Genomic DNA, 26,391 nt, shown 5'->3' on the forward strand with positions numbered 1-26,391 from the left:
GCAACGGAAGCTTTACTTCAACAACAGCCCAAATACATATTCACTCAATTTCACTCCAGAGTTGATCCGGTGTAGTCGTCTTCTCAATCATATCATCAGGTAAAACCATTCAAAATATCCTACTCAAAGCCCCTACACTAATCCCCTCTTCTTCGCCCACCGGCGATGCAAATCCTTAATCTGCTCTTCGAACTCCGGCACAGGGCCCTGCACGGGGACGCCCGGCGCAACAACCCGGATAGGCAGCGGCGCAACCGGCGATTCATACCCATCCGAGCCGTCCCTGAACTCTCGCTGCCAACCCGCGAGCTGCCCCACGCTCGCCACGAACACGACGCGCCCCAGACCGACCCAGGCGTGCGCCGCGGCGCACATCGCGCAGTGCTCGCCCGAGGTGTACACGGTCGCCGCCGCGCGCTCCTCAAAAGCCATGTTCGTCGCGGCCCAGCGCGCGAGCTCGAGTTCCGGGTGTCGCGTGCCGTCGCCCAGCGTCGCGGTGCGGTTGCGGTCTTCACGGAGGAATAAGCCCCGCGCGTCGACGAGGACGGACCCGAAGGGCGCGTCGCCGGCTACGAGGGCCTCGCTTGCGAGCTCGAGGGTGCGGCGCAGGTGCGCTAGGTCCGTTTCTGTTAGGGACATCTTTTGCGCGCTGGATTCATGTGATTGCGATTGCGATTGCGATTGTCCCATTACTTTGCCTTGTGGATTTGGTATTTGTTTAGTATGCTTTGCTATGTAGGTGACGTCGACTGTTACAGGTGAGGAGAAGCTGTGAGGAGATCTCGAGACTAGCGAGATCTCATCCAGTCATCTTCCCTGATGATAAGATGCATGTTGCACGGCTTTCTTAGATATTTGGTCCCGACTACGCTGCTCTGTTGATCGCACGTATTGCTCGGGATCAATTGCGCATTTGCATTGATTTCTTAAATGCTTGCTTTTACCCTGCTCGAGGACATGGTTAGTGGCAAAAGTTGGTGAAATTGTCTCACGTCATCAATCTTCGTATTCTGCCACGGCCCGGGCCGGAACGGAGGCATCTTTGGCTAATGCGTGGAGCAGGTTACTCGTGTTCATTATTAGTCTCGTTAGTCTTCTTGATGATATGATAAACACCGGGATAGCCGATCAGCTAGCTGAGTCCCGCACGCCATGTAGCCTAAGTAGCCACAATTTGTGGCTTCTAGGACCTGGCTAAGCTGACTTTCTACGCCCTGAGAAAATTTGCGAGGAATACGAGCTGAAAATGATTATGTCATTCAAGGCAATATCAATACATATATATATATATATATATATATTGAACGGACACTCTTATGAGAACGGCTGTTCTTTTTGACATTTTCATGTTGGTTGGGTGATATAACAGAGACCTGTTGTGATGCTTTATCCGGCTTGAAAATCAGGATCTACAGCTACCCAGTACCCCAAAACTCGGCTTTGTTTCTCCATCGTAAAGAGCCCTTGGTATCAAAGAATGCGAGGAGGCGCTCAACATATTCCACTTGCCTAACAAAATGAAGTCATTCGCGTGCTGGCTTATTGCCGCCATTTCATTATCTACCCGCTCATGGGCAGCTCCTTCCCCGGTAGATTGGATAGATCAGAAATGGGATGCCATTGTCATTGGGGCCGGCACTGCTGGCATTATCGTTGCAGATCGCTTAAGCGAAGGGGGGAAGAAGACCCTCCTGCTCGAGATTGGTGGTCCATCATACGGTATCACGGGAGGAACTGAGAAGCCTGCGTGGCTCACTGGCTCATCGCTCAGCCGTGTTGACGTCCCCGGGCTATGTAAGCATTACGGTCTGCTATGATGGGTCAGAAGGCTCTCGCTAATATCCACTGCCTAGACAAAAGTATATTCAGCGGGAGCAAGACCCTGCTTTGCCCGTCCGGCATCGTCAATAGCTATCAGGCATGCACAATTGGCGGCAATAGCGCCATCAACGCGGGGCTATTTTTCCAGCCTCCAGCGTCGGACTGGGACGACTACCACCCGAAAGGATGGAAGAGCGCGGACGTCCAACATGCTACCAGTCGACTACTAGCGAAGCAGGCACCTGTTACAGTGTACTCTCAGGACAAGAAATTCTACTTGCAAAGCGGCTACAAGGCCGCGAAGAAATGGCTCGTGGAGTCCTCTGGGTTCTCAAACGTTTCGATTAATCGCGAGCCGGATAACAAAGACAGGGTTTTCGGGAGGCCGGCCTACAACTATATTGGTGGTCAGCGAGGAGGGCCCGTACGCACGCATCTGCAAGATGCACTGAAGCGCAAGAACTTCCGCTTGCAGAGCGGCGTGAGGGTCTGGCGGATCAACCAGGTCCGCGGAGCAGCTTCTGGCGTCCAGGCTGAGGTGAACAATCACAACGTTACCATTTCATTGTCTCCGGGCGGACGAGTAATTGTTAGCACGGGCGCGGTCGCCTCGCCAGGTCTGCTCATGCACTCTGGCATTGGTCCGCGGGATATGCTATCTAAGCTATCGACAGCCGGAACGTCGTCTTCCAACTGGGTCATCAATAGCGAGGTGGGCATGGGGCTTTTTGATAACCCTAATACTTTCATCGAGCTCTCGGGGCCGGGAATAGAGTCGTACACACATAGTTACGATAACCCCAAGCCCTCAGACAGAGACTTATATCTGAAGCACCGGAGCGGCCCCTACGCTGTCGCTTCGCAGACCTCTGTCTTCTGGGGCTATGTTCCTAACCCGGATGGCAGCAGGACGGGAGTTCAGGGAACCATTGACTCCTCAGGTTTCACCGACTTCGTAGGAAGTAATACGATCACTCTGAATATTTATGGCACCTCGGGATTGCTGTCATCTGGGAGGGTCGTGCTTGATGGTAAATTCGTCCCCACGCCTAGTTCCGGCGTTTACTACTCGCACCCCCGCGATGGGATGAATATCGCCAAATTCATTTATTCCATCTTCCAGCATCTCCCAAGCTCAACCCCTCAAGCTCCCTCTGCTGTAGGGCTTACACCTTTGAACATCCCTCGACACTCTACGGTGCAAGAGATATACAAGTATATCACCACGCCGTCTGCCTATGCTGTGGGGTCGGTGCAGCATTGGTCTAGCTCATGTAGAATTGGACGCTGCGTCGACGCGGATACAAGGGTCATTGGCACGACGAATATCTTCGTCGTCGATGCGTCAATCGTGGCGCCTTTGACTGTGAACCCACAGTTCGGGGTCATGGTGGCTGCTGAGAAGGGCGCTGAGAGAATCTTGGCCACATGGTCGCGGTAGGATCATGATGCTATGCTCTTGTTTCGCGAAGATCACAGTATTCCCGTGGTGGAGGTTAACGGCAACCATTCACAGCCGACCGGAGGAGACTAAAAAGGCAGTGCAGTGCCCGACGCCAAATCCGAGGTGAACCTCGAAGAGTTGTATTTCAGAGGGGTTCTTGCTCGAGAGGGGTTTATCTGCTTTGCAGCCATTCACAACCAACGGGAAGAGGCTAAAAAAGCAGTGCAGTGCCCGATGCCAATTCTGAGCTAGACCTCGAAGAGATGTATTGCAGAGGAGGGAGTTTCATCTGCTTTGCAACCATTCGTGATCGACTGGAAGGAACTAAAAATGCAGTGCATCGCCCGACGCTAAATCCGAGATGGATCTCGAAGAGTTATGTTGCAGGGGAGAAGTCGTACTCGAAAACGGTCTCGTCCGCTTCGAGCTTCTGCATGTGCCCGGATTATGGCGCCGGGTCCTTACGGCTGTAATTGTTCCCGTTGGAGAGGCGCAGAACAGACCAGCTCACGATGGTCAGGAGTGATAGGATTGGTATTGTGTATCCCTTCTGGTATTAAACCTTTTTGGTATTTTCTTGCTGTCAAGATTGGGAGGACATTGCGATCTCATCGTCAGAGGTGTTGGAGAGTGCAGAATAACCCCACCAAGCATATTTTGGTGGGTACTTACTTACCTAATGTTGAGCTGACTGGCTCTACCAGCAATTTTCAAGAGCTAACAACACTTTGCGCAACGATAATCTTAACTTCTATATATATTATATATATAAGTAAGGATAGATGTTAGATTTTCAAGTTAATTGTTTATTATATTGTTTTAATGTTTAATTTTCTTTATTTATATAAAACGTATAGTTATTTAGCGTTATGTTATAAGTGGTCCTAATGGCCCTTTATGATTGTTCGCATTTGAACGGCTAGGCCCTTAGAGTATATTTCGATAGTATCAATACTTTATATTCATCTGCTCAATATTGAGAGTCCATACCAGTGCGAACCTCCAGGCTAACACGAGCTTGATTTTTTCGAGGCTGCCCACAGCACCAGTATCGCGTGCTATTCCCCTTATATAATCATGTAGGACGCGAATAACCAAATCTGCGGGACGTGAATGCTTGGGCACAACAGCACCGACTTGGTGCAGCTGTAGATCAACAATACGACATGAGCATCTCGGCCGCCACGTGTCCAGGCCTTGTCTTATCGCCCTTTGCGCAGGACTCCGTGTACGCGACCGACGGTGGCTGGCTGGCCGCCGCCATCGAGGACAATACGGGCACCACGGCGGCGTCGAGGAAGGCAGGCGGCTCGTTTCTGCCGCTCATCCCGGACCCTTAGGACCTGCCATTCACGTACCAGTTTGAAAAACTCATTAATATGAAGGCCTACTACGTAAGACTACTCTATGGAGCGCGGTTATATGCGGTGTACGTCGTCGAGATAATCTACATGCTGAGAGGGCGCGGCGGGTACCGGAGTTAATTCAGTGCTATTATTGTGTACTCTGAACTACAGTAATAGGCTTTGATAACGGCACAGTCTGGTCATAGTCAAGAAAACAAACGAAAGTGTATTTCAAGCATGTAGTCTTTATGGCTGTACACGAAGAAACGCATAGCCAGTATCCATCCTCAACATAACTTCTTCCATACCTACCGGCCATCATGGAGTTAGATCATGAAAACAGCGTCCTACAATTTTCAAAGCTTACCTGGACGATGCGTAGCCACCTAATCTATAGGCGGTTCTTCAATCTGTGACTCATCTGTCCCGTCTCCTAGGTAATCAAGGCCGGCCATGTTCGCATGGATAATAACGTACCGGAATGTATCCCCGGGCTGGAGTGGCGAATGATTATCGGGTTGGGGCACCATCCGGTAGTTGGCAAACTGCTGTCCCATCAAGCTGCCGGCTCTGCGGTTGTCTCCAGCTTCGATGTAGGTGACGATTGCCCCTGATCCACCTTCTAGTGCAATAGCAGGTGGATATTCGTCACGATCCAGTTGGCCTGTTGTTCCTGTGGCCCCTCCCAGCTCCTCAGTTGCCAGTTGAAGAAGCTCCCTCTGGCTCGGGTGTCGGCCGGTGGACTGTGATCGTCTCGCTGGTGCGCCAGCTGGGTCATAGGTGAGTTGCCAAGGGAGCCCTACCTGTTCAACAGCATAGCGGGCATTTTCCACTGCACCTGGAGTGTCTTCCTCATATAGGTAGATCAACCAGTTTCCGTACCCATCACGTCGCGGCACGCCCAGAGGAAGGACCGGTGGGGCAGGTTGAGGCGGCGGTCGCGGGTCTGAGGGCCGTCGGTGACGTAAGGAGTATCCATGTGGAGGATCTAGGAGGTTAGGCGGCGGTATTAGGGTTGCTATTAAGCCGAACGCTATAAAAACAAGATACTGCAGAATGGCCGGGACGTTGGGGTTGCCGCAGTGCTCGCCCGTCTTTGGGTTGTGAGTTAGTACCCCTCCAAAATCCGTTCTACCAACCACGTAACTATGACTTTTGCTGACCATCTGAGGCTCAGCACTCTCAGCACTCTCAGCATTCTCAGCACTTCGGAACCCTGTACCTCTGACCTTCTTTATGTTTGTTATGTAGGCCACTGTGGAACCCCCACCAGGACTCATCCCTTTGACAACCGCACCAACCCAAAGCGTTTGCACCGGCATCCAGTATCCGAGACGCAGCTTCGTTTCCCCAACCTTGACCTCAGAAGGGATTAGATACAGCAATGTATCCGGATGGGCTTTGAAGGATAGTTCATTCTTGCCATCTGCTGAGAATGACAAGACGATGACATCTGTAGAAGTCTTATATCCGACTTTAGTGGCAGCCTTGGACTTAAAATAGTCATTTCGAAGATTGAGGCTCATTATGAGTTCGTTCTTACTATCGGGATTAGAGATCACCGTCTCTAGGTCCCTTAGAGCAATTTCTTCAATGCCATCGCCGCCGTCCAAGATAATCGGGGTATCCAGTAGCCACCCCGTCGAACATGCTCGGGCCCCAGAAGGCTCAGAGGGGCCATTCAGCTGCTCGATGGTCCCTTTGGCCTGCCAGTACTCATCGTCGTCATCATTGTGGTTGGGGGTGATCACATAGCTGGTGGATTTATTGTCTGGATTGACCTCTGCAGCGTCTGATGATATCCTGGCAGTGGCGTAAACGTCCTCGGATGAAGTTTTATGAGTCATAGGGAAGGTGATTTTGACACGATACAACACGGTAGGCGGAATGTTGGGAAGACTGCAGATTACATTCCAACCCTCATAATGGCAGCTAACGCCATCAAGAGGCTGCCATTCGCTGCTGTCAATGTTCAAGGAAGGATCGATTCCATCAGGTACCCATAGCTGTTCACCGCTGCAGGAAATGTTGGTCCAGTCCATCGATGACCCGTAACCTGCTGTCACAAGAGGCTTAGTAGCAATCGTCGGCCCATGATTGAAGACAAAGAACGTCAATGTCTCGCTCTGCCCATATGGCAGGTTATTATTGTAGTGGGCATAGGCAGAAGCAATCCGTAGATCAGCCTGTGATAATGGCACAACGGAGGTGAGACCATCAAAGTCCAGATTGGCGAGATCACCTGGGGTCTTCCAATATTTTTCGTCATCTCCATTATGGTTAGGAGTGATGATATATGTTGTCGAATTGTTCTTCGTGCGTGGATCTATGGTCGACGATGAGACTGACGCGTTCAGTGTGTAATCAGCGTGGGATGTCTCGTGTAGCATAGGGAACGACAATTTGAGTTCCATGAGTCGACCAGCCTCGATATCAGGAAGAGTGGTCACCATGTCCCACCCTTCATAGTGACTTGTTGGATGGGGTAGGTCAGTCCAAATAAGAGATCCAGATCGGATATCTTGAGATGGCTGACCCCACTCTTTCACCGAACGAAGGCTAGTAGTGACATTATTGTAGTCCATGGAGTAGGTATAACCAGCCCTCACTACAGGAGCTGCCGCTCGATCAGGACCGGCATTGTAGATGTACAGAGTGATGGTTTCCGCTTCTCCATACGGCTTGTTGTTGTTGTAATACGCCCGGGCAGAAGCGATTCGCAGGTCAGCAAACTTAGACATGGTACAAATTGCTTGAGAGCTGGTCAGCATACTACCGAAGAAGCTACAATGGAAGGGATGACGATAATGTCAATGACGACTGTTAATCGGGTCAAGTGTCAAAGTGGGAGAGTTTCAGAGGAGAAAGTATAACTTGCATAGTCTTAGCGAATGGTAATCGACCTCTTAGCAATCTGAGTGTAAGAATGCGATGATGGGTGAGCCGGGGCCCGACTTAACAAGCGAACCAGCAAGAATAAGAGCCAGTGTCATGAACAAATGATGGGTATAACCTCGATGCTGGTGAGGCGGGCTTTCTTTGGAGAGTGAAGAAGCAATATCCTCTGTAGCGGAGCAAGACTGTGAGGACAACAATATATATTGTTATTGCGCTGAGGTGTACCAACAGCATACGGACTACATCATGTAATTGCTATAACAAAGATGAAGACGTAACTACTTGATTAGTCGATGTAGGATAGTAATCCTGGCCACCAAAGGCAGTGACATGAGGTAATATTGTTATTGCGCTGAGTTGTACCAACGGCACATGGACTACATCATGTAATTTCTATAATAAAGATGAAGATGTAATTACTTAATTAGTCGATGTGAGATAGTAATCCTAGCCACCAAAGGCAGTGACATGAGGTAATATTGACGCCGTGTTACACACCTTGTAAGCAGCGGCCCGAAGGCGAGGCTTTTATTCAGGAACAATTAGCAGGGTGTGATCCAGAGTAAACGTTTAATGTAATGAGCACAGGTTAGTTATTAATAAAGGTTTTATCTTATATAAGTTAGACGGGGGTCTTACAGGCCCTGCCCTTATGGGCTACCCCAACCATTATATTTTTTATTTATATAAGCACTTTTAATTTCATTAATTTTCATTATCATTTAATTTATAATATAAATATTAAAATAATTAACTAATTAGCAGTTAAAATATATTTTATATTTTATTTAACTAAGTCAGTAGAAGTTGTTATTTCGTTCTATTCGGTTCAGTTATCTAATAGTTAACTGAAGTATTATTTATTTGGTGTGCAGCGCTGGCTGGCATCTGTTGTAGCCATAGTTCGCCTAGTTCACAGCAATGAGCGAGTAAGCCTAGTAAAGGTGGTGAATGAAACTGATCTTGCGCTGGAAGGAAGTATATGGATGACTGAGCAGGATGTGGCGTCCGGGAAAACCTTCGACACGCTGCTTGAGGCAGAAAGGTTGAGAATGAACGGAGCAGGCGGTGCAAGATATACTTGTATTACATAACTTCTCTTTCTCCCCCCCCTTTCCTTTCTTTGTTTCTCTTGATAGTTCTTGTGGTGTAGTATATAGGCGGCTACCGCGTGTGAATCACTATAGGATGTCAAGTATTCACCTACCTACTAGTGATGTAAGTACTGGTGACCAGTGCATCTACGAATGTAGAGTAAGGCTATCAGTCAATCAATCATATTTCTTCCATATCTTTATTAGTATGTAATGACCAATCCATTAGATAAAAGGAATAGAATGTAGCAGTATTAGTAATATTGACAGCAAATGCTCAATTGAGCCGGTTGCATTTGATGCCCAACGATAACCCAGGAGAGAAGTGCTGTCACCTTTTGCAACGCTGCTTAGCGATCTAAGTAAGATCGGTGGCCTGATTGGCATGGTGCATAGAGAAAATCATTTGGATGAAACACTTTCTACTCATTGATAAACGAACTTTTATTACTTGTCTCGGTACTGTGACAGGGCTAGGAATAGGGGCATGAACATTACGGAAGAAAGAGTATGGCGGACGCTTCACTTTGATTTCTCTCGTTGCTTTCACATATATAAGACATAGGTCGCCCCGGCGCGAGCCAGACAGACGAGACCTAGTAGACAGACCACGACGTACCTTAGAGAATATACATTGCCTTGCCTTCTACACTCATTGATCAGAGCTTTTCACGTATTATTTCATAATTCTTAGTAAGAGGTTGTAGGTTTGTTGGTTTGTTGTTGTTGCCTGTCAGCTGTCCCCCCCCCTCAGCTCCCTTCGCAGTACCCATAAGTAAATACAGACGGTTAGGCTTCCGACGTGACAATATTTTATTCTTTCAAAGTGTGGCGGCATAATACTGCATTTACATTGCTTTATTGTTACATTACGTGTTACGTTCATCTACCAGCCAGGGAGAGTCATGCGTAAGTTATTACTATTGCTGATTTTGGGCTCGAGTTGGTGGTCTTGAATTGACAAACGCGCTGACTGCTCATATAACAAGGGCAGATAAACTGGACTTGGAACTGGGGATTCAGATTACAATGATCTACTAGGGCTGCAGTAGTCCTTGACCAACCAACTCCTTCTTGGCTGTTGGTGGCTTGACTTGACTCTATATACAATTGGTCTGCCAGCCCAGACCGCCTGGGTCTCTAGGGTCTGTTTCAAGAAGCGAAGTCTGTATAATCTCACTTTCCAACATTGCCCAATATTGCCCGCATGTCTTGAGACACCATGAACAGCCTGCAAAGGTCCTTCGTACGGCCGTAGCGCAAGGCGAACTGCATATTCAGCTTAGTATAGAGGTTACACGTGTAACACAGTCGTTGCCAGGGGTGGAATTGACGCCGTTCCTGGGTTTCAACGAAGGCATTGCCTAAGAGCCATGAACTTTGCCCGCGAGAATGGACATATGGGCTGTCGGGACTTGATTTCGGAGCTATCGGGTATTCCTGTTGATAGACTGGACGTCGAGAACTACGGCGCCCCATGGTTGGCATATAGCGACTGGAGCGCACCACCCAGTAAATGGGATAGGTTCTTCCAGACCGACAGTGATTAATTCGACTGCAGATGAGACAGAAAGCAATCACTAAGATGAGCCAATGTGATGATCTTTGTTAAAGATCCCAAACATGTAAGTGACTCTTGTTGCTACGAGAGGAGCCCTGATTGACCATTTTACAGGTATGGTGCCATGCAGATCGCCTACAGCTACGGGTGCATAGCAAACGTCCCCCCTGACAAGACATACGAAAAGTGAGTTTAGCATGAGACTACTCGTAGAGTTCGGAGGTTAGTAAAGACAGTACTAATTGTATATAGAGTCAAAGTTAGTCACCAAGGCTAAGGAGGGACCTGGTAGGTAGCTAAGGGCCCTTACCATACCTAGCGATCCATTCGAATTGTGAATCGCCTCAATCCCACGCCCTGAATATAGTCCTTGTGGTTGAACTTAAGCGCGAGACTACGGAAACTATAATGATTAGCTAAAGGATGAGTTGGCTACGGAGGAGAGGTATGTATCAAAGCAATCGTGAAAGCGGACGTCTTTACAATGGCAATCTCCAGTTAGTAAGAGTAGATTAAGATACTGCTTACTCGAAAAAGTCATTCCCGGCCTCATGAGTAATTTAGCATTGTGAAGATGATATGAAGTAGAAAAATAACAATCAAAGCAGATTGAAATCAAATCAGCTGAATTATTAAAGCGTCCAAAGGGTTTGGAAACATAACTTACTAAAACTGTCTATATCATCTCCTCATCTGTGTCTCAATCGTCAACTCAACTAAATCCAGTCAGCAACTGGTCTCTCAATGGACTTAGGCTTCCTCGGCGGCTTGGACGTAAGATTGCGACCGCCAGAATTACTACGACGCGCATGACTTTGCTCCATCGGCGGAGCATTCGACTCGCCTCCTGCTTCACGGCCGTGAAGCGTATACACGCTCTTATTACCGAGACTCTTCATATTCTCAAACTGGCCAATCTGTGTATCAGCGACATCGCCCTTCAATCCATGATTTCTCAACAATTCATCATGCTCCCTCAGGGACGCCGCTGTCCGATGTTTTGCGAGCGCGGCGCTGACGTCGATGCCGGCGAGTGCCATCTCCGTTCGAGCATTACTGTGGCGTGCCGTGAAATCAGTGAAGAACTCCTCGCCGAGAAACGTGGGGAGAAGGCGTGAATCGATGTTCTCGTGACGTTGCGCCATGAGCTTGAGAATCCAGAATATATCCGCAGCAAGTGTGGTCAGCGCGCGCTCGTCGCCGCGACGCAGATTTTCTAGGTGTCCTGCTGCTATGTTGTCCAGTGTGCTTGTAAGAGACAGCACGGTAGCGTTGCTGAAGCTCGACTTCACGGTCTGCAGCTGTTCGAAGCCGAACTCGATGTACTTTATGCGCACGCGTCTGATACCCTCTTTTGTGGGTACACAGATCGAGTCGCCATAGATCTTGAATCCCCGTGTCGCGGCCCATGACTTGACAGCATTTTTCGAGGTTTGTGGACATAGGATTGATATCCTACTTGTTTTCCGCCCTGTGATTCCGTGATTGATTAAGGCGCCAAGGCCACAGATTGCGTAGGGTACGTGTTCAAACGTCGCGTGTACGACGTTGCAGAGCTCCTTGAGCCTTTCACGGTCCATGCTTGTCTTTAACCACTCTACCTGTACCTCCGGGCTGACTTTAATTGGAAACCGGCCTTCTGTCCTGATACGTGGATGTGGGCTCGACTGGCCCGTAGTCATTGTTATATGCTCTGGGCGGTTGCTCTGACCCGGCGCGCTGCGCTCTGGGACTTCCCACCCTAGGTTAGCTCGGAGTCTGGAGTTGTAATGTTCTGCACGGCGAATGGGACTGCTCAGACTGGGGTTTGGTTTGGGGCGCTGCTGGGGGAAGCAGCAACAAGCCTTAAGAAATTGGATAAGATTGGGCGACATTTGAACAGTTTTGTGTTGTTTGATATGGAAACGAAACTTACTCTGAAAGTGTCTCCTAGCATAGGGTGCTTTTCAAGTTATAAATATGATTAATATGACGACTCGCTTGGCAAGAAAGCAGGCTGTAGAAGCAGGAAGACATATACTTGTATGAGATGCTTCTTTGTCTATTAGTTCTAGCAGACCATATCTCAATCGTTCCAGGGTCCAACATGTTCTTTGAAATAGCAAGACATTCACAATGAACTCCTTGTCACACAATGGGTATTGTATGAATCTGCGAGAAACCAATAGATCCTGCGAAAGAGCTTGCTTGATGCGCCTTACTCAAGAGCCCAATACGAGTATATCCACATGCAGAGGATGGCCCGATGTATAACTTAGCTTCAAAGCATGATTATTGTGTTTCAGACCCGAAGCCGCTAGCCCGTTCTCTGCATGTTCCAACGCCTATGATACATAGCTACTGGTCGAAGAACATGATTGGATTACCCCAAACTCTGTACACTCACAGCTCCTCATCCTTATCCATATGCTCCCCATTGGCTTGGCCATTGGAAACGGCGTCCCTTTTCGGCATGGTGGCTTCTTTGTCAATCATCTGGCGGGATACAGACACTATGTTGTCCTCAATAAGCTGTTGACCAACGTCTTCCAAGTGCTTCTTCGGGTCGAGTTTGCCAACGTAGCGAGTCTTGAGCTGCTCCTTAGTCAACTCAGTCTCCTCCTTGACTCTCTTCTCGTATCCCTCGGCTAGAGTGACCAGTCTCTTGAAGTGGTCCTTATTCCGGTCGCCTTCGTGTCGGAAGTCCTCCATCTCTAACGCCTCGGTCCAAACATGCTTATGAAGGTTCATAAGCATATTCTCCTCCAAGGCAGTCTTCCGATAATTAATTCCAATAGAATAGTAATGACGGTTAAGACCATGGATAAGGGCTTGTATGGAAGGCTTGTTTAGATGACCCAAGTTGGATGTACTTTGTCTCGGCTCCTGACCAAGCATCAGAGACTGTGGGTTGATGAGTCGGAAGGCATCAATAACGACCTTCCCCTTCACTGACTGTATGGGATCGACGACGACGGCAACAGCGCGAGGTGTCAACTGTTCGAAGGATTGCTGAGTGTTGATATCGACGGAGGATAGCCAGCAGCCAAAGCCGGGATGGGAGTGATACCAGCCCACGACTGATTCGGGTCTGGAGGTCTTGGTTAGAATTGAATGAACTAAGGGAAAACCACATCTCCTTTACCTTCCAGTCTGTGTTAACATATCCATCATCTTCTGCTGGAAAACAGGGTCTACAGCCTCGACACTGACACCAGTGCCACTCTGAGGCATGGCAAAAACATCCACCACGCGGACAGTGAAGTCGTCGACGAACTCGCCCAGCATCAAACCCATTACTTCCATGGGAACACCAGCTCGGCCATGCCTTAACATCTTCAGCAGCGCTAGGGAGGAGATATACACCGTCTCGGAGTTGTCTATCAAGTTTTGGTTATCCTGATAACATGCCACTTGTTAGCGCACTGAAGGATGGGTGGCCGCCTAGATTGAACAAGGTGGTGAGGGCAATCACATACCGCTCCAGGCGTCGCTCCAAGACCGCCCATGCCTGTGGCACCCGCGAGCATGCGGTTCAACCGATCCATGTTGGCAGACCGGTGGCGTGTCGCTTGGGCAGATAATGTCGTAATATGACGGGGATGGGCTCCGGAGCACCAACGAAGATGGCAGAAGGAAGGTCCAGGAAGATCAGATGAGAGTCGGAACTGATGGAGCGTAGCTAGGTGAGTTGGAGGTATGCGAATTGAGTTGGCGAGATTAACTCAGATGGCTGCTTTAGGAAATGTAGATTTGATTGTAAATGCACAGCTGCAGCCTCAGGTACCTAAGGTAGGTAATGGTGGATGGGCGGCTGTGAGAGCTCGACGTGACGAAACCCGGATCTGCCTACGGGCGGAACCTTCCTGGAGGTACCTTGCACAGGGCGGCGAGGGCGGCTTACATATGTCCTTAATGGTGCAATAAAAGTACCGAGCTTGGTAGAGCTACCTCTGTCATACGCACGTTAGCATAGTAATCGGCGTACTCGAACCAAGTTAGATACATGACTGCGGGGCACATGCCCGCTGTCGGTAAGGTGCTACCACTGTTACGTTACTTATCTTATCGTCAGCTTCATTAGCTCGGTATTTTTTTGTATTGCTTCACTCCGTCTCAGAACATATGGTGATTCTTGGGTTCCCACTCTACAGCGCCAAAGGTAACAAGGCCCTTCGCGCTGGGGTATGAGGTGCTTAGTCCAGCAGGTCGATCCATCATGGATGTTCTCAAGATTTTGTCCCGTGGCGCAAAAAAGACGTCTTCTAGCCAAGCATTTGAATTCAAACCTGCTCCCAGGGTGCAGAATCCCCAGCTGTATCACGACAAGGGAATCAAGCGCAAACGAGACGATCAGGACCTTCAATTCGGCAGAGCCCACGACGACGCTGAAGACTCATCTCTAGACTTCTTCGCCTCCCGCGAACCCAAACAATCCAAGCCTACGGCTCAACCAACCGTAACTGAGGAACAGCCTAAGGATATACCCAAGACCGAGCCCTCGCTCCTCGATGACGATGAAGTTCGGCAAGTCTTACGATCGCATCGTCTCAAGTTTACCCTACTCTCCCACCATGAGGATCGGAAGGCAAAAATTACAAAATCTAAGAAAAAGAAGAAGGATGTTTCGACGGTGAAAGCAAAGGACGCGAAAAAGGCTCTCTTTCCTCAACCCCTAGTCTCCTTCACACAACTCCGCGCCACTTGGAAACTATCGCCTCGATTGGAAGATAATTTAGCCGACCAAGGCTATCGGATACCTACAGAGGTGCAACTGGGCTCTCTTCCCGCTCTAATCCGACCGGGGAGGGCCATATCTACCACAGCTGCCGCTGAGTTAGGCATAGAACCGGAAGATGGCATCCACTTTCTTGCTGTAGCACCTACGGGAAGCGGGAAGACCTTGGCCTTCTTGATCCCTGCCATCAACGATGTTTTACGACGAAGGGCTGAGGTTACAAAAGACCGGGTTCTGGAAACCATCGTCGTGGTACCTACAAGAGAGTTAGCTGAGCAGATTACTAACGAGGGCCGGAAATTGACGAAAAATACGGGAGTCAAGATTGTCATGATGAAGCGAGGTATGAGGTTACCAGCCGAGGGTCGGATGGAGAGTGAAGACAATGAGGTTTCCAACTCGGAAAGCGAAGAAAGCAGCGATAGCTCCGATGGTAGCGACTCCGATGAGAATGATCAAGCAAAGGAGACAACTCTTACAAGAGCTGATATTCTTATCACTACGCCCTTGTTACTAGGAAACTTTTTAAAGTCACGGACGCTGCCGACCGTTCGATCATTGATCCTCGATGAGGGGGATGTTCTACTGGAACAGCGGTTCCTAGAGCAAACTCTACAAATCTGGTCGGCTTGTATTAATCCTTCTCTGCGGTTGAGGTGTTTCTCGGCAACAATGGGAGCACATATTGAAGAATTGATATCGAATCAATTGAGCAAGCGTGACAGGGATAATCGCGTAGTCCCTCTTGTACGTCTTGTCGTAGGGTTGAAGGATACGGCTGTCCCGAGTATCGGCCACAAACTAGTCTATTGTGCCACCGAGCAAGGAAAACTCTTCGCTTTACGACAAATCCTTCATCCCCAGTCATCGAGTGCCTCAGTACCAGATATGAACCTTCCGATCCTCGTATTTACGCAGACCATCGAACGTGCTACAGCTCTTCATAATGAGCTCAAATTCGATTTCCCTGTCGAAGCAGGTGGACCTTCTCGTATAGCTGCGCTTCACTCTTCACTCTCTGACTCCGCTCGCTCGGATATCGTACGCAGGTTCCGGTCTGGCGAGATTTGGGCTTTGGTAACCACGGACCTGCTCATGAGAGGTTTAGATTTCAGGGGTGTGTCCGGAGTCGTAAACTATGATGTGCCCACTTCTGCGGCTGCCTATGTTCATCGAGTTGGACGGACGGGACGAGCAGGACAGCCAGGCATCGCATGCACATTCTACACCAACGACGACATCCCTTATCTGAAGAGCATCGCAAATGTTATCTCCCAAAGCGAGAAGCAAGCTGGTAAGACCGATGATGGCGGAGTCCCCAAGTGGCTTCTCGAGTCACTACCTAAGATCAGTAAAGAGGAGAAGAAGAAGCTCAAGCAACGTGGTATCGAGTCGCGACGTGGCAATGCGAACAAGATCACCACCAAGAGCGCATGGGAGAGGCGGAAGGAAAATAACCGGCGTGAGGCTATCGCTAGTAGTAAAAAAAGAAAGCTAGAGGGACCTAATGATGATACCCAAGACCAAAAGAGCATGGATGAGGAGTGGGGTGGCTTGGACGATTGATTGTTTAGAGCTTATGAAGGATGGTTGAGTTCTCTATCAAGCCTCATGGATTTATATCGAAATGAATAAGTACCTCCAATGGCCGTTGCAAGCTTCTCACTTCAGCACCATCAGCGCTTCTTCCGTGTTACGTGAGCTACAAGAACACAAATCAAAGTATGTCAACGTGCAATGTCGATGTTCTTAGGGTGCATGGCTATGACGACTACCTAGGTATAGCTCACAGGCCCCGAGTCTTGAATTTCAATTACACTGCTTCTCACTCACTCACTCATTTCACTCATCATGTTCTTTTTTGACACTAATGTTGTCTCTCAGATCTTTGAGGGTTTGCAGCAGCCTTGCGTTATGCAAACAACATTTTGACTAGTGGAGTTTTTAATGGACGACGACAATCTCCCTCAAAAGTGTCTAGCGCCGGCGCGCTAATAACTCTGCACTGAGCATAGATTACTGGGCTTTCTGAAACGATATACAATCACATTAAGATAATTGAGAAGTAAGGTGAAGTACAATTTATCACGTGATGGTTCATATTTTGGCGCCTTCGGTACAACCTAGGAATGTATTGAAGACATCTCCTCGAGACACTGGGGGGATATCTGAACATATTTGAACTGAATTCAACACTAAATGCGATAAATCAATAAATGAGATAAATCCATGCAAAATGCGCGATACATGCCATTCAGGGAAGATATAAGACCATTGGAGAATATCCCTCCTTTCTACTGCACTTTTCCATGGGAATGGCCCCCAACTATTCTATCCCTACTACCAACGACATTGCCATCCACCTAGCTACAGCATAGTAGCTATACGTGACACCCATGGACAACCATCGGCGTGACTCATTTGATTAGGTAATATCAGAGATATACAACCCACCAACAGCGATATCCCCCAGTCTGTCCGAGGAAAGTCGCTAGGTGACTCTACGAAGAGGCCGAAAGTGGATTCAAGTCAACACATGAGTGTACTAAAATGAGTAGGGGAGAATTAGAATGAATAGGGTATATATAACATAATTTCAATACATATGATACACCGGGTCTTTAGAAAGAAGTCACTTATTCTTGAATCATTGATCAATTGAATCTCATGATGACTACGCAAGACGGCACCGAAAAGTCTGCCAGGGGTCCTGTTCCCGTCTACTTGATTCCCTGGGATCCCGACTCGCAAGAACATGTTGATCGGATGAAGTTGCAGCGAATCGCCTGTGGATGGAAGGTTGACCAAGTAGACGGCTGGAGAGAAACACAGAGAAAAGGGCAATCGGGTCTGCATTGGGTGGTAAGTAGTCGCACGCATTGACGGCCTCGAATCGAAGCGCCAAGCTTGGACTATCGCCGTCGTGCTTCTAACATTATCCCAGGTCCTCCACCCAGACCATCCCGAAAGCCCCTCACGGCTTAAAAGCCACCTTGCAGCCTATCCCAGCGAGGCGCAAGCTCTCCCAGACACATGCAAGACGATTCTAGGCCGGCCTCATAAACCGGATCCCCTCGTGCCACGCTTCCATCCCGTTGGCCATATCGCGCTCGACTCGGTGACCCCTGAGCCAGAGCTGCAGACTAGTCTCGCCGACGGGATCCTCTCGCTCATGAACTTCTACATCTCCTCGGCGCTGCAGAACCGCGGCCTCGGGGGCGCCGCAATGGCGTATTGCGAGAAGTGAGTCAAGACGATTGTCACAGAGTGGAAAGAGTAATGTGTTGATGTGCGCATAGAATGGCCAAGGAAGACTTCGGCGCCAAGGCTATCACCTTGGAAACCATCGCCAACTCGGAGTGCGTACCAGATAGTCCACGACGAATTGCTCTGAAGCGGCCGATACTAGCTGTAGGTTTCACATCTTTTGCAATCTTCTTTTTGATTTTTTTTCTTTGATTTATCTTTGCTGGCTTGGCTTGGCTTTTTCCGACTGACACATGGTCCGCAGGTCACCAATGAAGATTGGTATACGCGACACGGCTATAAGGTCTATGCTCAGCGGAAAGTAGCCTGGATCGATGTAGATGAGACTGGCAAAGAATGGCCGACGGGAAGCTCGATGCTTCGCAAGGAGCTTGTATAAAGGAGATGGATTTCTCTAAAGATCGAAGTTTATTAAGTGAACATTCCCATTTTCGGGCTAGATAATAGCGAATATAGATATGTTGACACTCAGCATAAACTCTATTGGGTTCTATGGCATCTATAGAAATGAAGCAGAGCTAATTCTAGTTCCCGGCCCAAGTCTGGACTGAGGATTATCTGTCGTCGAAGTGAAGTTGCGAGAACGATGTCCTCCAGCGCGCGCGCGTTATAGAGATGTTATCATCTCCGCTGCTTTGAGCGCTTTATGAGTCATTATGTCCTCAGTCCTCAGTGGTCACAATACCCCTATTTCAACTTTCAGTTTTGTGTTCTTCAGTCTGTGGAACATGACATTCTCGCCAGTCGCAGTATATGATCGGCGGCTATTATATTCAATTGTTATCATCTCACACATCCCTTCCAATTACCAGTATTCAAGTTACTCGGGTATGGTACCTAGCGAGAGGTTCTAGATACCATCTTTGTCGCATCCCACGTACAACGGTGTATTCTTTCGGAAATGCCAATGGCGCTGTCATATCCTCTGATGAAAACTTTGTGAGTGTTTTTGCGTGTTTTTCCTTTCTTCCTTTGTTTTATAGAACTGGCGACTCTGAGTTTCTTCATGTAGTCTGGCTGGCATCTGGTTCTGAATCAGGCAGTTGGGTGTGTTTCGACTCATCGGGAGCGTGCCTCAACGCGCCTTTCACTCGGCTGAAAAAGGCGGGGAAAACGGAAGAGCAAGCAACAATGATACCGATATTGATTTCGGCGAAACTTCATAATCTTTAGTATATCCTAATTGATTTAGCATTGCAGAGAGACAGACCTGAATTCAGCAATTATACCGTGGCTCCAGGTTGGGTCTGAACTGTTACGGTGAATGATAATTTCTGCCAGTCGTGCGACACTAGCAGCACAAGCTCTGAGATAGATCGAATTAGCAAGGCAAGATCGACCAGATGACTCCGGTCACTCATGGCCAACTTACCCTACACCGGCAGCAAAAACAGCAGCAAGACCTAGTTTTTGTCGAGGTTGCATTTGCAGCTTTATGAGAAGCGGGAATGGTAATAATAGGAGCCAGAGATCAGTAACAACATTGAAGATTGCGCTAAAAGCCAAGGTCGGACTGCTATAGTGTTTGCAAAAAGGGGATTCAAGAAGGTTTGTCAGGTCATTGCAGGCGGCGAGGAAACCGATTGCGAGACCGGCCAGTGGAACATATAAAAGAGTTAGAACAACAATGCTGGCGATTGTAACGCGGGTAAATGCTTGATTGACACTGAAGATCCTCAGATAAAGAAGCAGAATAGAAAGCTTGGTGAAGAAGATTGTGATCTGGTATACGATTCCGTTTACTGATAATGTCTGAATAGCATAAGCAAGATTTCGCCCTCTGGGTGCAAGCGATACGTACTTGAGTCTCGATTGCGCTAGCATAAGATGAAAGTGTGATCTCCCATATATGCCTTACCGGATATTCCGTGCTGACTGTTGTAGCAGGTTAGGTTTGGCCGTCTTGGTTCACTAGTTGAATCCTGTACCTTTGACGTATAAGATCGCATAGATCACTGATCCAATCTACATCAACAGTTAGCTGCATCGCCCGGACGGGTTGTAAGAGCTATACAGCAGCTTTAATACATGTGTCTAGCAGATGGTTTGTATCAGCGATGGGATATCACGACCCGACACAAAACTTACAGTCATCCCAGCCCCAGGCCTTGGTGATGCGAAAGCGGACGAAAATCCTGACGAAAACGGCAAGAAGCGATAGTGACAAGAATATCCCCAGAGCCACGAACGACGGGCCCATGAATGTAGGGTCAACATAATCCGGGGCTACCCCGGGGGGCGGTGCGCTAGCCGGCGTGCCCGGGGGAAGATCATCAAGCCCAGCCATGAAGGGGGTTTGGGAATTGACTTGGACGGTTATTTCAGAAGCTGTTGCACGCGGATATCGATATAGAGCACAGAGCTATGAGCAATATACCCAGACACTGATGACTGGCCACGGGTGAAGTTGAGATATACTACAAAACCGCCATGGTTGGACTTGGCCTAGCTGTTGCAGTATGTCATCGCAACCCACTTGCAGATCATGCATCCATTCGGTCTCAGTGTGGGTAGCAACCGAGAACCACAGCCTGATTGGGGTTGAACAAGCATCACGCTCCTGATTGCCTACTTCGTACTTAGGTAGTCGGTTTGAACAAGGGGCAATAAGGGGCCCAACTAGGTTAGCTGAATCCTGCGCAGCAAAGGAAATTGGTCCTCAAATACATAGTTAACCTAAGTAGTACATTTATCACTTTTTATCATACCGGGAACTAAGTAGGCAGTGTTATATACGTTGCCCGCGGCCTTCGGTTGTTGCCTAATAGGAACAGGGCATGTTCTTCGTATTCAAGAGTGAGGCTATTCAGTCCTCTCTTTTATGAGAAATGTGGGAGATCTCGGAGGTTAAGAAGGTCGGTCCAATTGTATATAGAGTCAAGGCCAGCTGCCAAGGCCAGGAAGGGCGGCCCAAATAGACGGCATCGATCTTGGCAGCAGCCACAGCAGACCAATACGTTGTGAATATCTTCAATTGCAAGTACCACCAACATCATTTGTTATGCAACCTGAACGAAGTACCTTAGGGCAGAGGTTTACGGTGCTGTCCATAAGCCGAAGTCAGTGAATTGATTGATAGATAGATGAAGATGCAGATGTTAGGTGTAGCTGGCGGGGGCGCTCTAGCGTGTGGCCTTCACTGAGATCCAGTGGTATTGCGTGGCTTAGGCTGCGCTGAAGCACTGGTCTTGCTGTAACAAGTAGTAGGCAAGTACTATGCCCATACCTACCTACGCAGTTACACAATACAGGTAGCTACGACGTACATATGTAGGTATTCACTGGCTTTTCACCCATGGACGACAACACAACAATGTGATCAGCAAAGTGAGTATGGTGAATAGCAATGTCGATGACAACCTTGAAGTCTCTCTCGCAGTTTTCCCTCAAGAAATCCTACATAAACCACGTGGCTGAACTATTCCTTGCACCCATCGTAAAGCTACAGAATATCGACTCCTCTCCTCAAGTCAACGAGGACATAAGGATCAACTCGAAATCATACACTCAATTGCACTCGCTCTCTCATGATGACAGTTAGCCTAGTCAATATAGATCACTTTGAAGTTTTGGCGGATATCGAACAAACTAACCCATCACGTGCACATGGCATTGACTCCACGAAAGCGCGATTCAACACGGCATTCCACACTGAACACGAAGCGCCTGACCTTCTCGCCAGACCCTCAGAGAAGCCGTACTCCTTCAAGCGATGGCTTCCTCTCATTCTACGCTCACGTAGGCTTGCACCATCCGACGCCCAAATTGTCACGCTCTCGCAGCCACAGACTCGGTTGCTCCTCCGCGTGGCCGAGGCATCCATACCGCTAGGCTCAATCAATCGAATCTATCGAGAGGAAATTGACGAAGAGATTGTGCCATCATTCTTGGCAATCGAATTCCCCCAAGAAGGGCTGTTCATGAGATTCGACGCCTGTTCCGCCAAAGACGGCATGCAGAAGACATTTGAGAACTCTCCGCTGCGCTCTGTGAACGAGGCGCTGCTGCTCCTGTTGACATCGTATCGTGCACGGAACACCATGATTAACGCCCTTGATGATGGCGCCCAGGTTTTTGAGGTTTTCTTCATGCCATGGAATGACCGTATGCGAGGCGAAAGAGAATATCGCGTCTTCTGTCCGGCTTTCAGTTCAGTAGATTCGCTGCGCATTTCTGCAATCAGTCAGTACAGATGGTATCAGCAATGGCGTTTCTATCTTGAACCCGACAAAGAACGTAGAGCAATAGTTGAGAGGATTGTCGAAGGCGCCGAAGAAATAAAGGTGCAAATCGCAGCAGAACTAGATCCTGAGGATGAGATGGACAGCTTGTTAATGAAGCAAGGGCTCACGTTCGACGTATTGTATGATGAGCACCTTGGTGCTATCGATCTGATCGAGTTGAATGTTTTTGGCGTCAGATCAGCGTGCGGAAGCTGCCTTTTTCAGTGGATTAATGATAGAAAGATACTTGAGGGTCAAACGGAACCTAAAGCTTTAGAATTCAGGGTTACCTTTGTGGAGCGCGTAGACCGTGAATCATCCTCTGAAAACAGCAACGACGAAGGTTCAGACGCCTCAAGAGATATATCTTCGTCATGCTAGGTGTGGAATTATTACCGAATATATCGAATTGACCTCATCGCGAAGCTACAAGCGATCGTGTCCTTCGCTTAGCAGCACCAAGTATCATAAAAATTTATTTCAGTACAAGAGGTACTTGTATAATAATGTTGATCTCTTTCAATCAGATCGTGAGATACTCTTATGATAATCGGGCCTCTGAAACTGATTCAAGCTGCGACCGCGACAAACGTATGCATACACGGGTGTAGCACATGAGATGGCGCTATGCTTGAGGGACTCCGACGTTCAATAATCAAAGTCCCCAGTCTTGGAGGCTTCAATACAACCTATTTTCCCTTGATTTTGAGAGCTGACGTAGATTCAGTAAGTAATTACCAAGACCTAGATATGGAATCAGTCCTTGGATCTGGGTTAACATCTCCGACTGCTGGGGTGCCTTTCGGCTGAATGGCGAAAATCAGTTCATTTTTCCAGCTCAACTACAAATGAATTCAGGAAAAGCTAATTAATCAGGCCCAAGAATCCGGGAGTATCCTACAGGCGGGACGGCACATCATATAGGTCTGCCCCTCTTGAATCAGCTTAAGAGGGGTAAAGCCGTCCGTTCCAATTTGATATGAGAATCGTGTCTTTATCAAAATTGACGGCCCAGCTCACGTTCTTCACTGCCCGTATTAGAGATGGCTTCAGTGGTTATCAAGTGCATCATTACCTTGCTTGCGCTATTTGCGAGTGGTGTACGTTGCGACGAGCAAAATGTGAAGAGGCGACCTATAATGCTCGACCGTTCTGGCGGGTTCAATATCGCTGGCAAGGTCATACGAAACCCTAGAAATCCTAACATGACACTCTCTTGTGATCATGGCTACATGGAATATTTCATTCCTTGGAAACCACGGAAGACGAGTCTCGTTATGTGGCACAGCTCCAGCACACAGACTTGGCAGAACCGATTTGACGGGGGCGAAGGCTTCAAGGATATGTTTCTAAGACGAAATTACCCTGTCTACCTTTGGGATGCACCACGGCTAGGGCGTGCTAATTGGGCATGCGAGCCGACTTTCTACATACCCGACTACAGAGATCAGGGAAACTTCGTCGCGTGGAATTTCGGCCCGTCGTATCCCAACTTCTGGAATGACACGCAGTTTCCGGCTTCTAACGAGACTGCTTGGCAACAGACGACCAGCGCTCGTTATGTCGAATATGACACAAACGCTAACATTTACCTACAAGCGAATGCTGCGGCAGTTGCCGCCGACTCCTACAAAATCGGCGACAGCATCGTGTACCTGACCAACTCGGCAGCAGGATTGCGTGCGCAGCTGGCGGTGGCGCTGAGTAACACGACCAATACCAAAGCGATCGTGGCATACGAGAGCTTCGGCTACATTTTCCCCGACAACCTCAACATCACCGCTAGCCAGCCCTTCGGACCACTTATCGTCCCGCTCGAGCAATTTAAAAAGCTCGCTAAACTACCTGCTATCCAGTACATCTTCAGCGATCACCGCTCAGAGAATTTCATTTTCCTCGCGCAAGCGAGGCTCTCTGCTAAGATCATCAACATGTATGGAGGCAATGCGGAAGTGCTCTTGCTAGGGAAGGACGCGGGGCTCAAAGGTAGCACGCATATCGCGTTTATGGACATGGATAATGACAAGGTCGCGGGTCTTTTGGATAAGTTCTTGAGGAAGAATAAGCTGGACCGTTACGTGGGACACAGAGGCAGGAAGTAGAAGTACTTGAAAGAAAGGCAGACGTTGATGTGATTATCAATTCTGGATCATGCAACGTCCGTCACCCACGATAAACGTTGAGTAACTGTCAGCAATTTTACATGTTGGATCTTTACACACACAAAGTGTTAGGCTGGTGTAACTAAATCTACATACGATACTCCCTTTAATGGGCATATTGGCCTACGTGGGTCGCCTACGTGTTTTGTTTAGCGAGAGCCGCCATTTCCAAAAACAGGAAGTGTTTCCAGTATTAAGAATCTATATCTCGCATGTTTAACGTAGTTTGATCTTGTAGATCTCTCGCTTAAGTTTGCACGAGGAGTGCAGGCACATCCCGTGGATCGGGGATGTAACCGTCCCTACTTTTACCCCTGCGCATCTCGTGGTAAGTCAGGATCTGCCCTGCATTGTTAGTTCAAAGATCTCAAATTAATTGCCAGGGGAGATCAAATGTTTGTTCCCCTTGCATTTCGCTGAAGTCTGGGTTCCAAATACATAAATTTCTTCAGCTGGTGTATTTTGACCCGTGGCCATGTGGCGGCACGATCACTACATAGGCATCGATCCAATCAGAATGTCTAGGAAATGATATTACCGTATACGTGTTCGACGTACTACCTACCTGTCACATATCCTTTCTTCATGTTTTGATGAGCTTTAGGTGTGAGTACATATCGATCAACAATAGATGGATGTTGGTTTGTTAGGTAGATATATAGCATTCATCCTCCCTATATTACTCAGGTAATGGTGAAGCTGCAAATCCTTCATGTATGTTTCCGATGCTAAAGCTTTAGAAGCAATAACAGATTTCCTCAGGGAGCATAATGCCCGCAAATACGGAAGGGACGTCAAGGATTCCATAGTTGAGAGATCCTGTTCGCTCTTCGGCTCTCCCCATATTATTTTGGATACTTGCACGGTCTGTTGGTTTGTCCATCCCAACAAAATTATCCCTAGTTTTGATAGGGCGCTGGATATCGAAGCCACGCACAACCCGTCATCCCTTCCTCACATTTGCCGAGTTAGCAACGACATCCTTGCTTGGAGTTTCAGGCTTTCACCGAAGAGCTGACTAAAGGTTTACGCTGATTTTCGCGCGCCAGTGAGCTAAGATTCGTACTCTAGGCAACTGTGATAGATAATACTTAGAGACATTGTGATTCCTCAATGTACATGTTCAAGAAACCTTTCCTGTCATTCCGTCAAGTGGTAATTGGACTATCTAGGAATTGCGAAACGCCGCAAGAGAGGGCAAATATGGGTAAACTGGTAAGCTAGGGAACGCCAATCAGACGCGCATATGAAGACTCTATCTCTTGTGTAAGGCACTAACCTCCGGTTCAAGGGTATTAATTTTTACAACAGCTCTAGATCTTCAATGTTTTTCTGCCCTCCCTTGAGTGGAACGCTATATTACAATGCGTATCGGGCTGATTCCCCAGATCGCTTTCCCTTTCCCTTAGATACTTCAATTTCCTTTGGTAATTCATGATTAATTCTAATTTCATCTTGAAACCCACTCCTTATTTTTGCCATCATACATCATCGCGAAACTGTTACAGATATTACACCTTCGGCTCGACGCAAGATTAGTACGCCTATAATTAGTAATTGTACTATTCCAAGACGATGGACTACGATACGCATGGACATCCTGCTGCTCCGGCGGGAGATATTGGGAATCATGTTATTCCCAAAGTTGTTGTTTATCTCGCTGGAATCATTGGTCTTCTCGCCGTCACCGTTAGACTTTATGCTAGGTATGCCATTAAGAAGCTGGGAATCCCAGATGCTTTGTTGGTGATATCGATGGTACGCGGGGGGGGGGGGGGGGGGGGGGGGGGGGGGGGGGGGGGGGGGGGCGGGGGGGGGGGGCGGGGGCGGGGCGGGGGGGGGGGGGGCGGGGGGGCGT

At 48.4% G+C, this 26,391-nt stretch overlaps 13 protein-coding genes across 13 annotated transcripts in view; 8 read left to right on the top strand and 5 right to left on the bottom strand.

Annotated features, from left to right (window-relative positions):
• Positions 1-132: 132 nt before the first annotated feature.
• On the bottom strand, positions 133-639 carry F5B22DRAFT_643664 (cytidine/deoxycytidylate deaminase; the record flags this gene model as incomplete). The annotated part of the gene is made up of 1 exon (XM_047978304.1): positions 133-639. One exon carries the CDS (start codon positions 637-639, stop codon positions 133-135), a length of 507 nt encoding a protein of 168 aa, XP_047833514.1.
• Positions 640-1,155: 516 nt separating this feature from the next.
• On the top strand, positions 1,156-3,453 carry F5B22DRAFT_540277 (cellobiose dehydrogenase). Its single transcript, XM_047972834.1, has 2 exons — positions 1,156-1,794; positions 1,854-3,453. Exons 1-2 carry the CDS (start codon positions 1,518-1,520, stop codon positions 3,260-3,262), a joined length of 1,686 nt encoding a protein of 561 aa, XP_047833515.1. The 5' UTR covers positions 1,156-1,517; the 3' UTR covers positions 3,263-3,453.
• F5B22DRAFT_540282 (uncharacterized protein) lies at positions 3,453-4,133 on the top strand. The gene has a single exon (XM_047972835.1). It carries the CDS (start codon positions 3,644-3,646, stop codon positions 4,052-4,054), a length of 411 nt encoding a protein of 136 aa, XP_047833516.1. The 5' UTR covers positions 3,453-3,643; the 3' UTR covers positions 4,055-4,133.
• Positions 4,134-4,754: 621 nt separating this feature from the next.
• On the bottom strand, positions 4,755-7,529 carry F5B22DRAFT_661864 (nuclease). Its single transcript, XM_047980397.1, has one exon. It carries the CDS (start codon positions 7,380-7,382, stop codon positions 4,998-5,000), a length of 2,385 nt encoding a protein of 794 aa, XP_047833517.1. The 5' UTR covers positions 7,383-7,529; the 3' UTR covers positions 4,755-4,997.
• A 2,447-nt stretch (positions 7,530-9,976) lies between these two features.
• Positions 9,977-10,441, top strand: F5B22DRAFT_643667 (uncharacterized protein; the record flags this gene model as incomplete). The annotated part of the gene is made up of 3 exons (XM_047978305.1): positions 9,977-10,128; positions 10,279-10,350; positions 10,417-10,441. The coding sequence occupies 3 exons, from the start codon at positions 9,977-9,979 to the stop codon at positions 10,439-10,441; spliced, it is 249 nt and encodes an 82-aa protein (XP_047833518.1).
• On the bottom strand, positions 10,414-12,399 carry F5B22DRAFT_661874 (uncharacterized protein). The gene has a single exon (XM_047980398.1). It carries the CDS (start codon positions 12,036-12,038, stop codon positions 10,881-10,883), a length of 1,158 nt encoding a protein of 385 aa, XP_047833519.1. The 5' UTR covers positions 12,039-12,399; the 3' UTR covers positions 10,414-10,880.
• Positions 12,185-13,988, bottom strand: F5B22DRAFT_595192 (Mov34-domain-containing protein). Its single transcript, XM_047974123.1, has 3 exons — positions 13,623-13,988; positions 13,289-13,542; positions 12,185-13,234 (listed from the first exon to the last, which is right to left on the bottom strand). The coding sequence occupies exons 1-3, from the start codon at positions 13,689-13,691 to the stop codon at positions 12,547-12,549; spliced, it is 1,011 nt and encodes a 336-aa protein (XP_047833520.1). The 5' UTR covers positions 13,692-13,988; the 3' UTR covers positions 12,185-12,546.
• Positions 13,989-14,252: 264 nt separating this feature from the next.
• F5B22DRAFT_540711 (P-loop containing nucleoside triphosphate hydrolase protein) lies at positions 14,253-17,050 on the top strand. Its single transcript, XM_047972841.1, has 2 exons — positions 14,253-16,660; positions 16,766-17,050. The coding sequence occupies exon 1, from the start codon at positions 14,363-14,365 to the stop codon at positions 16,445-16,447; it is 2,085 nt and encodes a 694-aa protein (XP_047833521.1). The 5' UTR covers positions 14,253-14,362; the 3' UTR covers positions 16,448-16,660; positions 16,766-17,050.
• A 29-nt stretch (positions 17,051-17,079) lies between these two features.
• F5B22DRAFT_540679 (uncharacterized protein) lies at positions 17,080-18,714 on the top strand. Its single transcript, XM_047972840.1, has 4 exons — positions 17,080-17,743; positions 17,826-18,124; positions 18,181-18,292; positions 18,393-18,714. Exons 1-4 carry the CDS (start codon positions 17,549-17,551, stop codon positions 18,525-18,527), a joined length of 741 nt encoding a protein of 246 aa, XP_047833522.1. The 5' UTR covers positions 17,080-17,548; the 3' UTR covers positions 18,528-18,714.
• A 363-nt stretch (positions 18,715-19,077) lies between these two features.
• F5B22DRAFT_540674 (uncharacterized protein) lies at positions 19,078-20,701 on the bottom strand. Its single transcript, XM_047972839.1, has 7 exons — positions 20,237-20,701; positions 20,163-20,182; positions 20,077-20,113; positions 19,950-20,023; positions 19,521-19,900; positions 19,359-19,454; positions 19,078-19,306 (listed from the first exon to the last, which is right to left on the bottom strand). Exons 1-7 carry the CDS (start codon positions 20,433-20,435, stop codon positions 19,153-19,155), a joined length of 960 nt encoding a protein of 319 aa, XP_047833523.1. The 5' UTR covers positions 20,436-20,701; the 3' UTR covers positions 19,078-19,152.
• A 678-nt stretch (positions 20,702-21,379) lies between these two features.
• Positions 21,380-23,240, top strand: F5B22DRAFT_595202 (uncharacterized protein). Its single transcript, XM_047974124.1, has one exon. It carries the CDS (start codon positions 21,676-21,678, stop codon positions 22,750-22,752), a length of 1,077 nt encoding a protein of 358 aa, XP_047833524.1. The 5' UTR covers positions 21,380-21,675; the 3' UTR covers positions 22,753-23,240.
• A 35-nt stretch (positions 23,241-23,275) lies between these two features.
• On the top strand, positions 23,276-24,745 carry F5B22DRAFT_595203 (uncharacterized protein). Its single transcript, XM_047974125.1, has one exon. It carries the CDS (start codon positions 23,415-23,417, stop codon positions 24,471-24,473), a length of 1,059 nt encoding a protein of 352 aa, XP_047833525.1. The 5' UTR covers positions 23,276-23,414; the 3' UTR covers positions 24,474-24,745.
• Positions 24,746-26,108: 1,363 nt separating this feature from the next.
• The window catches only part of F5B22DRAFT_643675 (uncharacterized protein), a gene marked incomplete at both ends in the record, with an annotated part of 1,447 nt that continues 1,164 nt past the window's right edge, over positions 26,109-26,391 (top strand). The window contains one exon of the mRNA XM_047978306.1: positions 26,109-26,291. Within this exon, the coding sequence (XP_047833526.1) occupies positions 26,109-26,291 (183 nt within the window). The remainder of the gene's footprint in view (positions 26,292-26,391) is intronic.

This window comes from Xylaria bambusicola (assembly GCF_022495145.1).
Source record: "Xylaria bambusicola strain CBS 139988 unplaced genomic scaffold F5B22scaffold_8, whole genome shotgun sequence".
Classification (NCBI taxonomy): Eukaryota; Fungi; Ascomycota; class Sordariomycetes; order Xylariales; family Xylariaceae; genus Xylaria; species Xylaria bambusicola.

Coding starts and splice junctions, on each gene's coding strand:
- F5B22DRAFT_595192 (XM_047974123.1), bottom strand. CDS start 13,691: ATGGATCGGTTGAACCGCATGCTCGCGGGTGCCACAGGCATGGGCGGT. Junction 13,543..13,622: donor TTGGAGCGACGCCTGGAGCG/GTATGTGATTGC, acceptor GCATGTTATCAG/GATAACCAAAACTTGATAGA. Junction 13,235..13,288: donor ATGTTAACACAGACTGGAAG/GTAAAGGAGATG, acceptor CAAGACCTCCAG/ACCCGAATCAGTCGTGGGCT.
- F5B22DRAFT_595203 (XM_047974125.1), top strand. CDS start 23,415: ATGGCTTCAGTGGTTATCAAGTGCATCATTACCTTGCTTGCGCTATTT.
- F5B22DRAFT_540711 (XM_047972841.1), top strand. CDS start 14,363: ATGGATGTTCTCAAGATTTTGTCCCGTGGCGCAAAAAAGACGTCTTCT.
- F5B22DRAFT_661874 (XM_047980398.1), bottom strand. CDS start 12,038: ATGTCGCCCAATCTTATCCAATTTCTTAAGGCTTGTTGCTGCTTCCCC.
- F5B22DRAFT_540277 (XM_047972834.1), top strand. CDS start 1,518: ATGAAGTCATTCGCGTGCTGGCTTATTGCCGCCATTTCATTATCTACC. Junction 1,795..1,853: donor TGTTGACGTCCCCGGGCTAT/GTAAGCATTACG, acceptor TCCACTGCCTAG/ACAAAAGTATATTCAGCGGG.
- F5B22DRAFT_540282 (XM_047972835.1), top strand. CDS start 3,644: ATGTTGCAGGGGAGAAGTCGTACTCGAAAACGGTCTCGTCCGCTTCGA.
- F5B22DRAFT_661864 (XM_047980397.1), bottom strand. CDS start 7,382: ATGCTGACCAGCTCTCAAGCAATTTGTACCATGTCTAAGTTTGCTGAC.
- F5B22DRAFT_595202 (XM_047974124.1), top strand. CDS start 21,676: ATGATGACAGTTAGCCTAGTCAATATAGATCACTTTGAAGTTTTGGCG.
- F5B22DRAFT_540674 (XM_047972839.1), bottom strand. CDS start 20,435: ATGGCTGGGCTTGATGATCTTCCCCCGGGCACGCCGGCTAGCGCACCG. Junction 20,114..20,162: donor ACACATGTATTAAAGCTGCT/GTATAGCTCTTA, acceptor CTGTTGATGTAG/ATTGGATCAGTGATCTATGC. Junction 19,901..19,949: donor CTAGCGCAATCGAGACTCAA/GTACGTATCGCT, acceptor TATGCTATTCAG/ACATTATCAGTAAACGGAAT.
- F5B22DRAFT_540679 (XM_047972840.1), top strand. CDS start 17,549: ATGATGACTACGCAAGACGGCACCGAAAAGTCTGCCAGGGGTCCTGTT. Junction 17,744..17,825: donor AATCGGGTCTGCATTGGGTG/GTAAGTAGTCGC, acceptor ACATTATCCCAG/GTCCTCCACCCAGACCATCC. Junction 18,293..18,392: donor TGAAGCGGCCGATACTAGCT/GTAGGTTTCACA, acceptor CATGGTCCGCAG/GTCACCAATGAAGATTGGTA.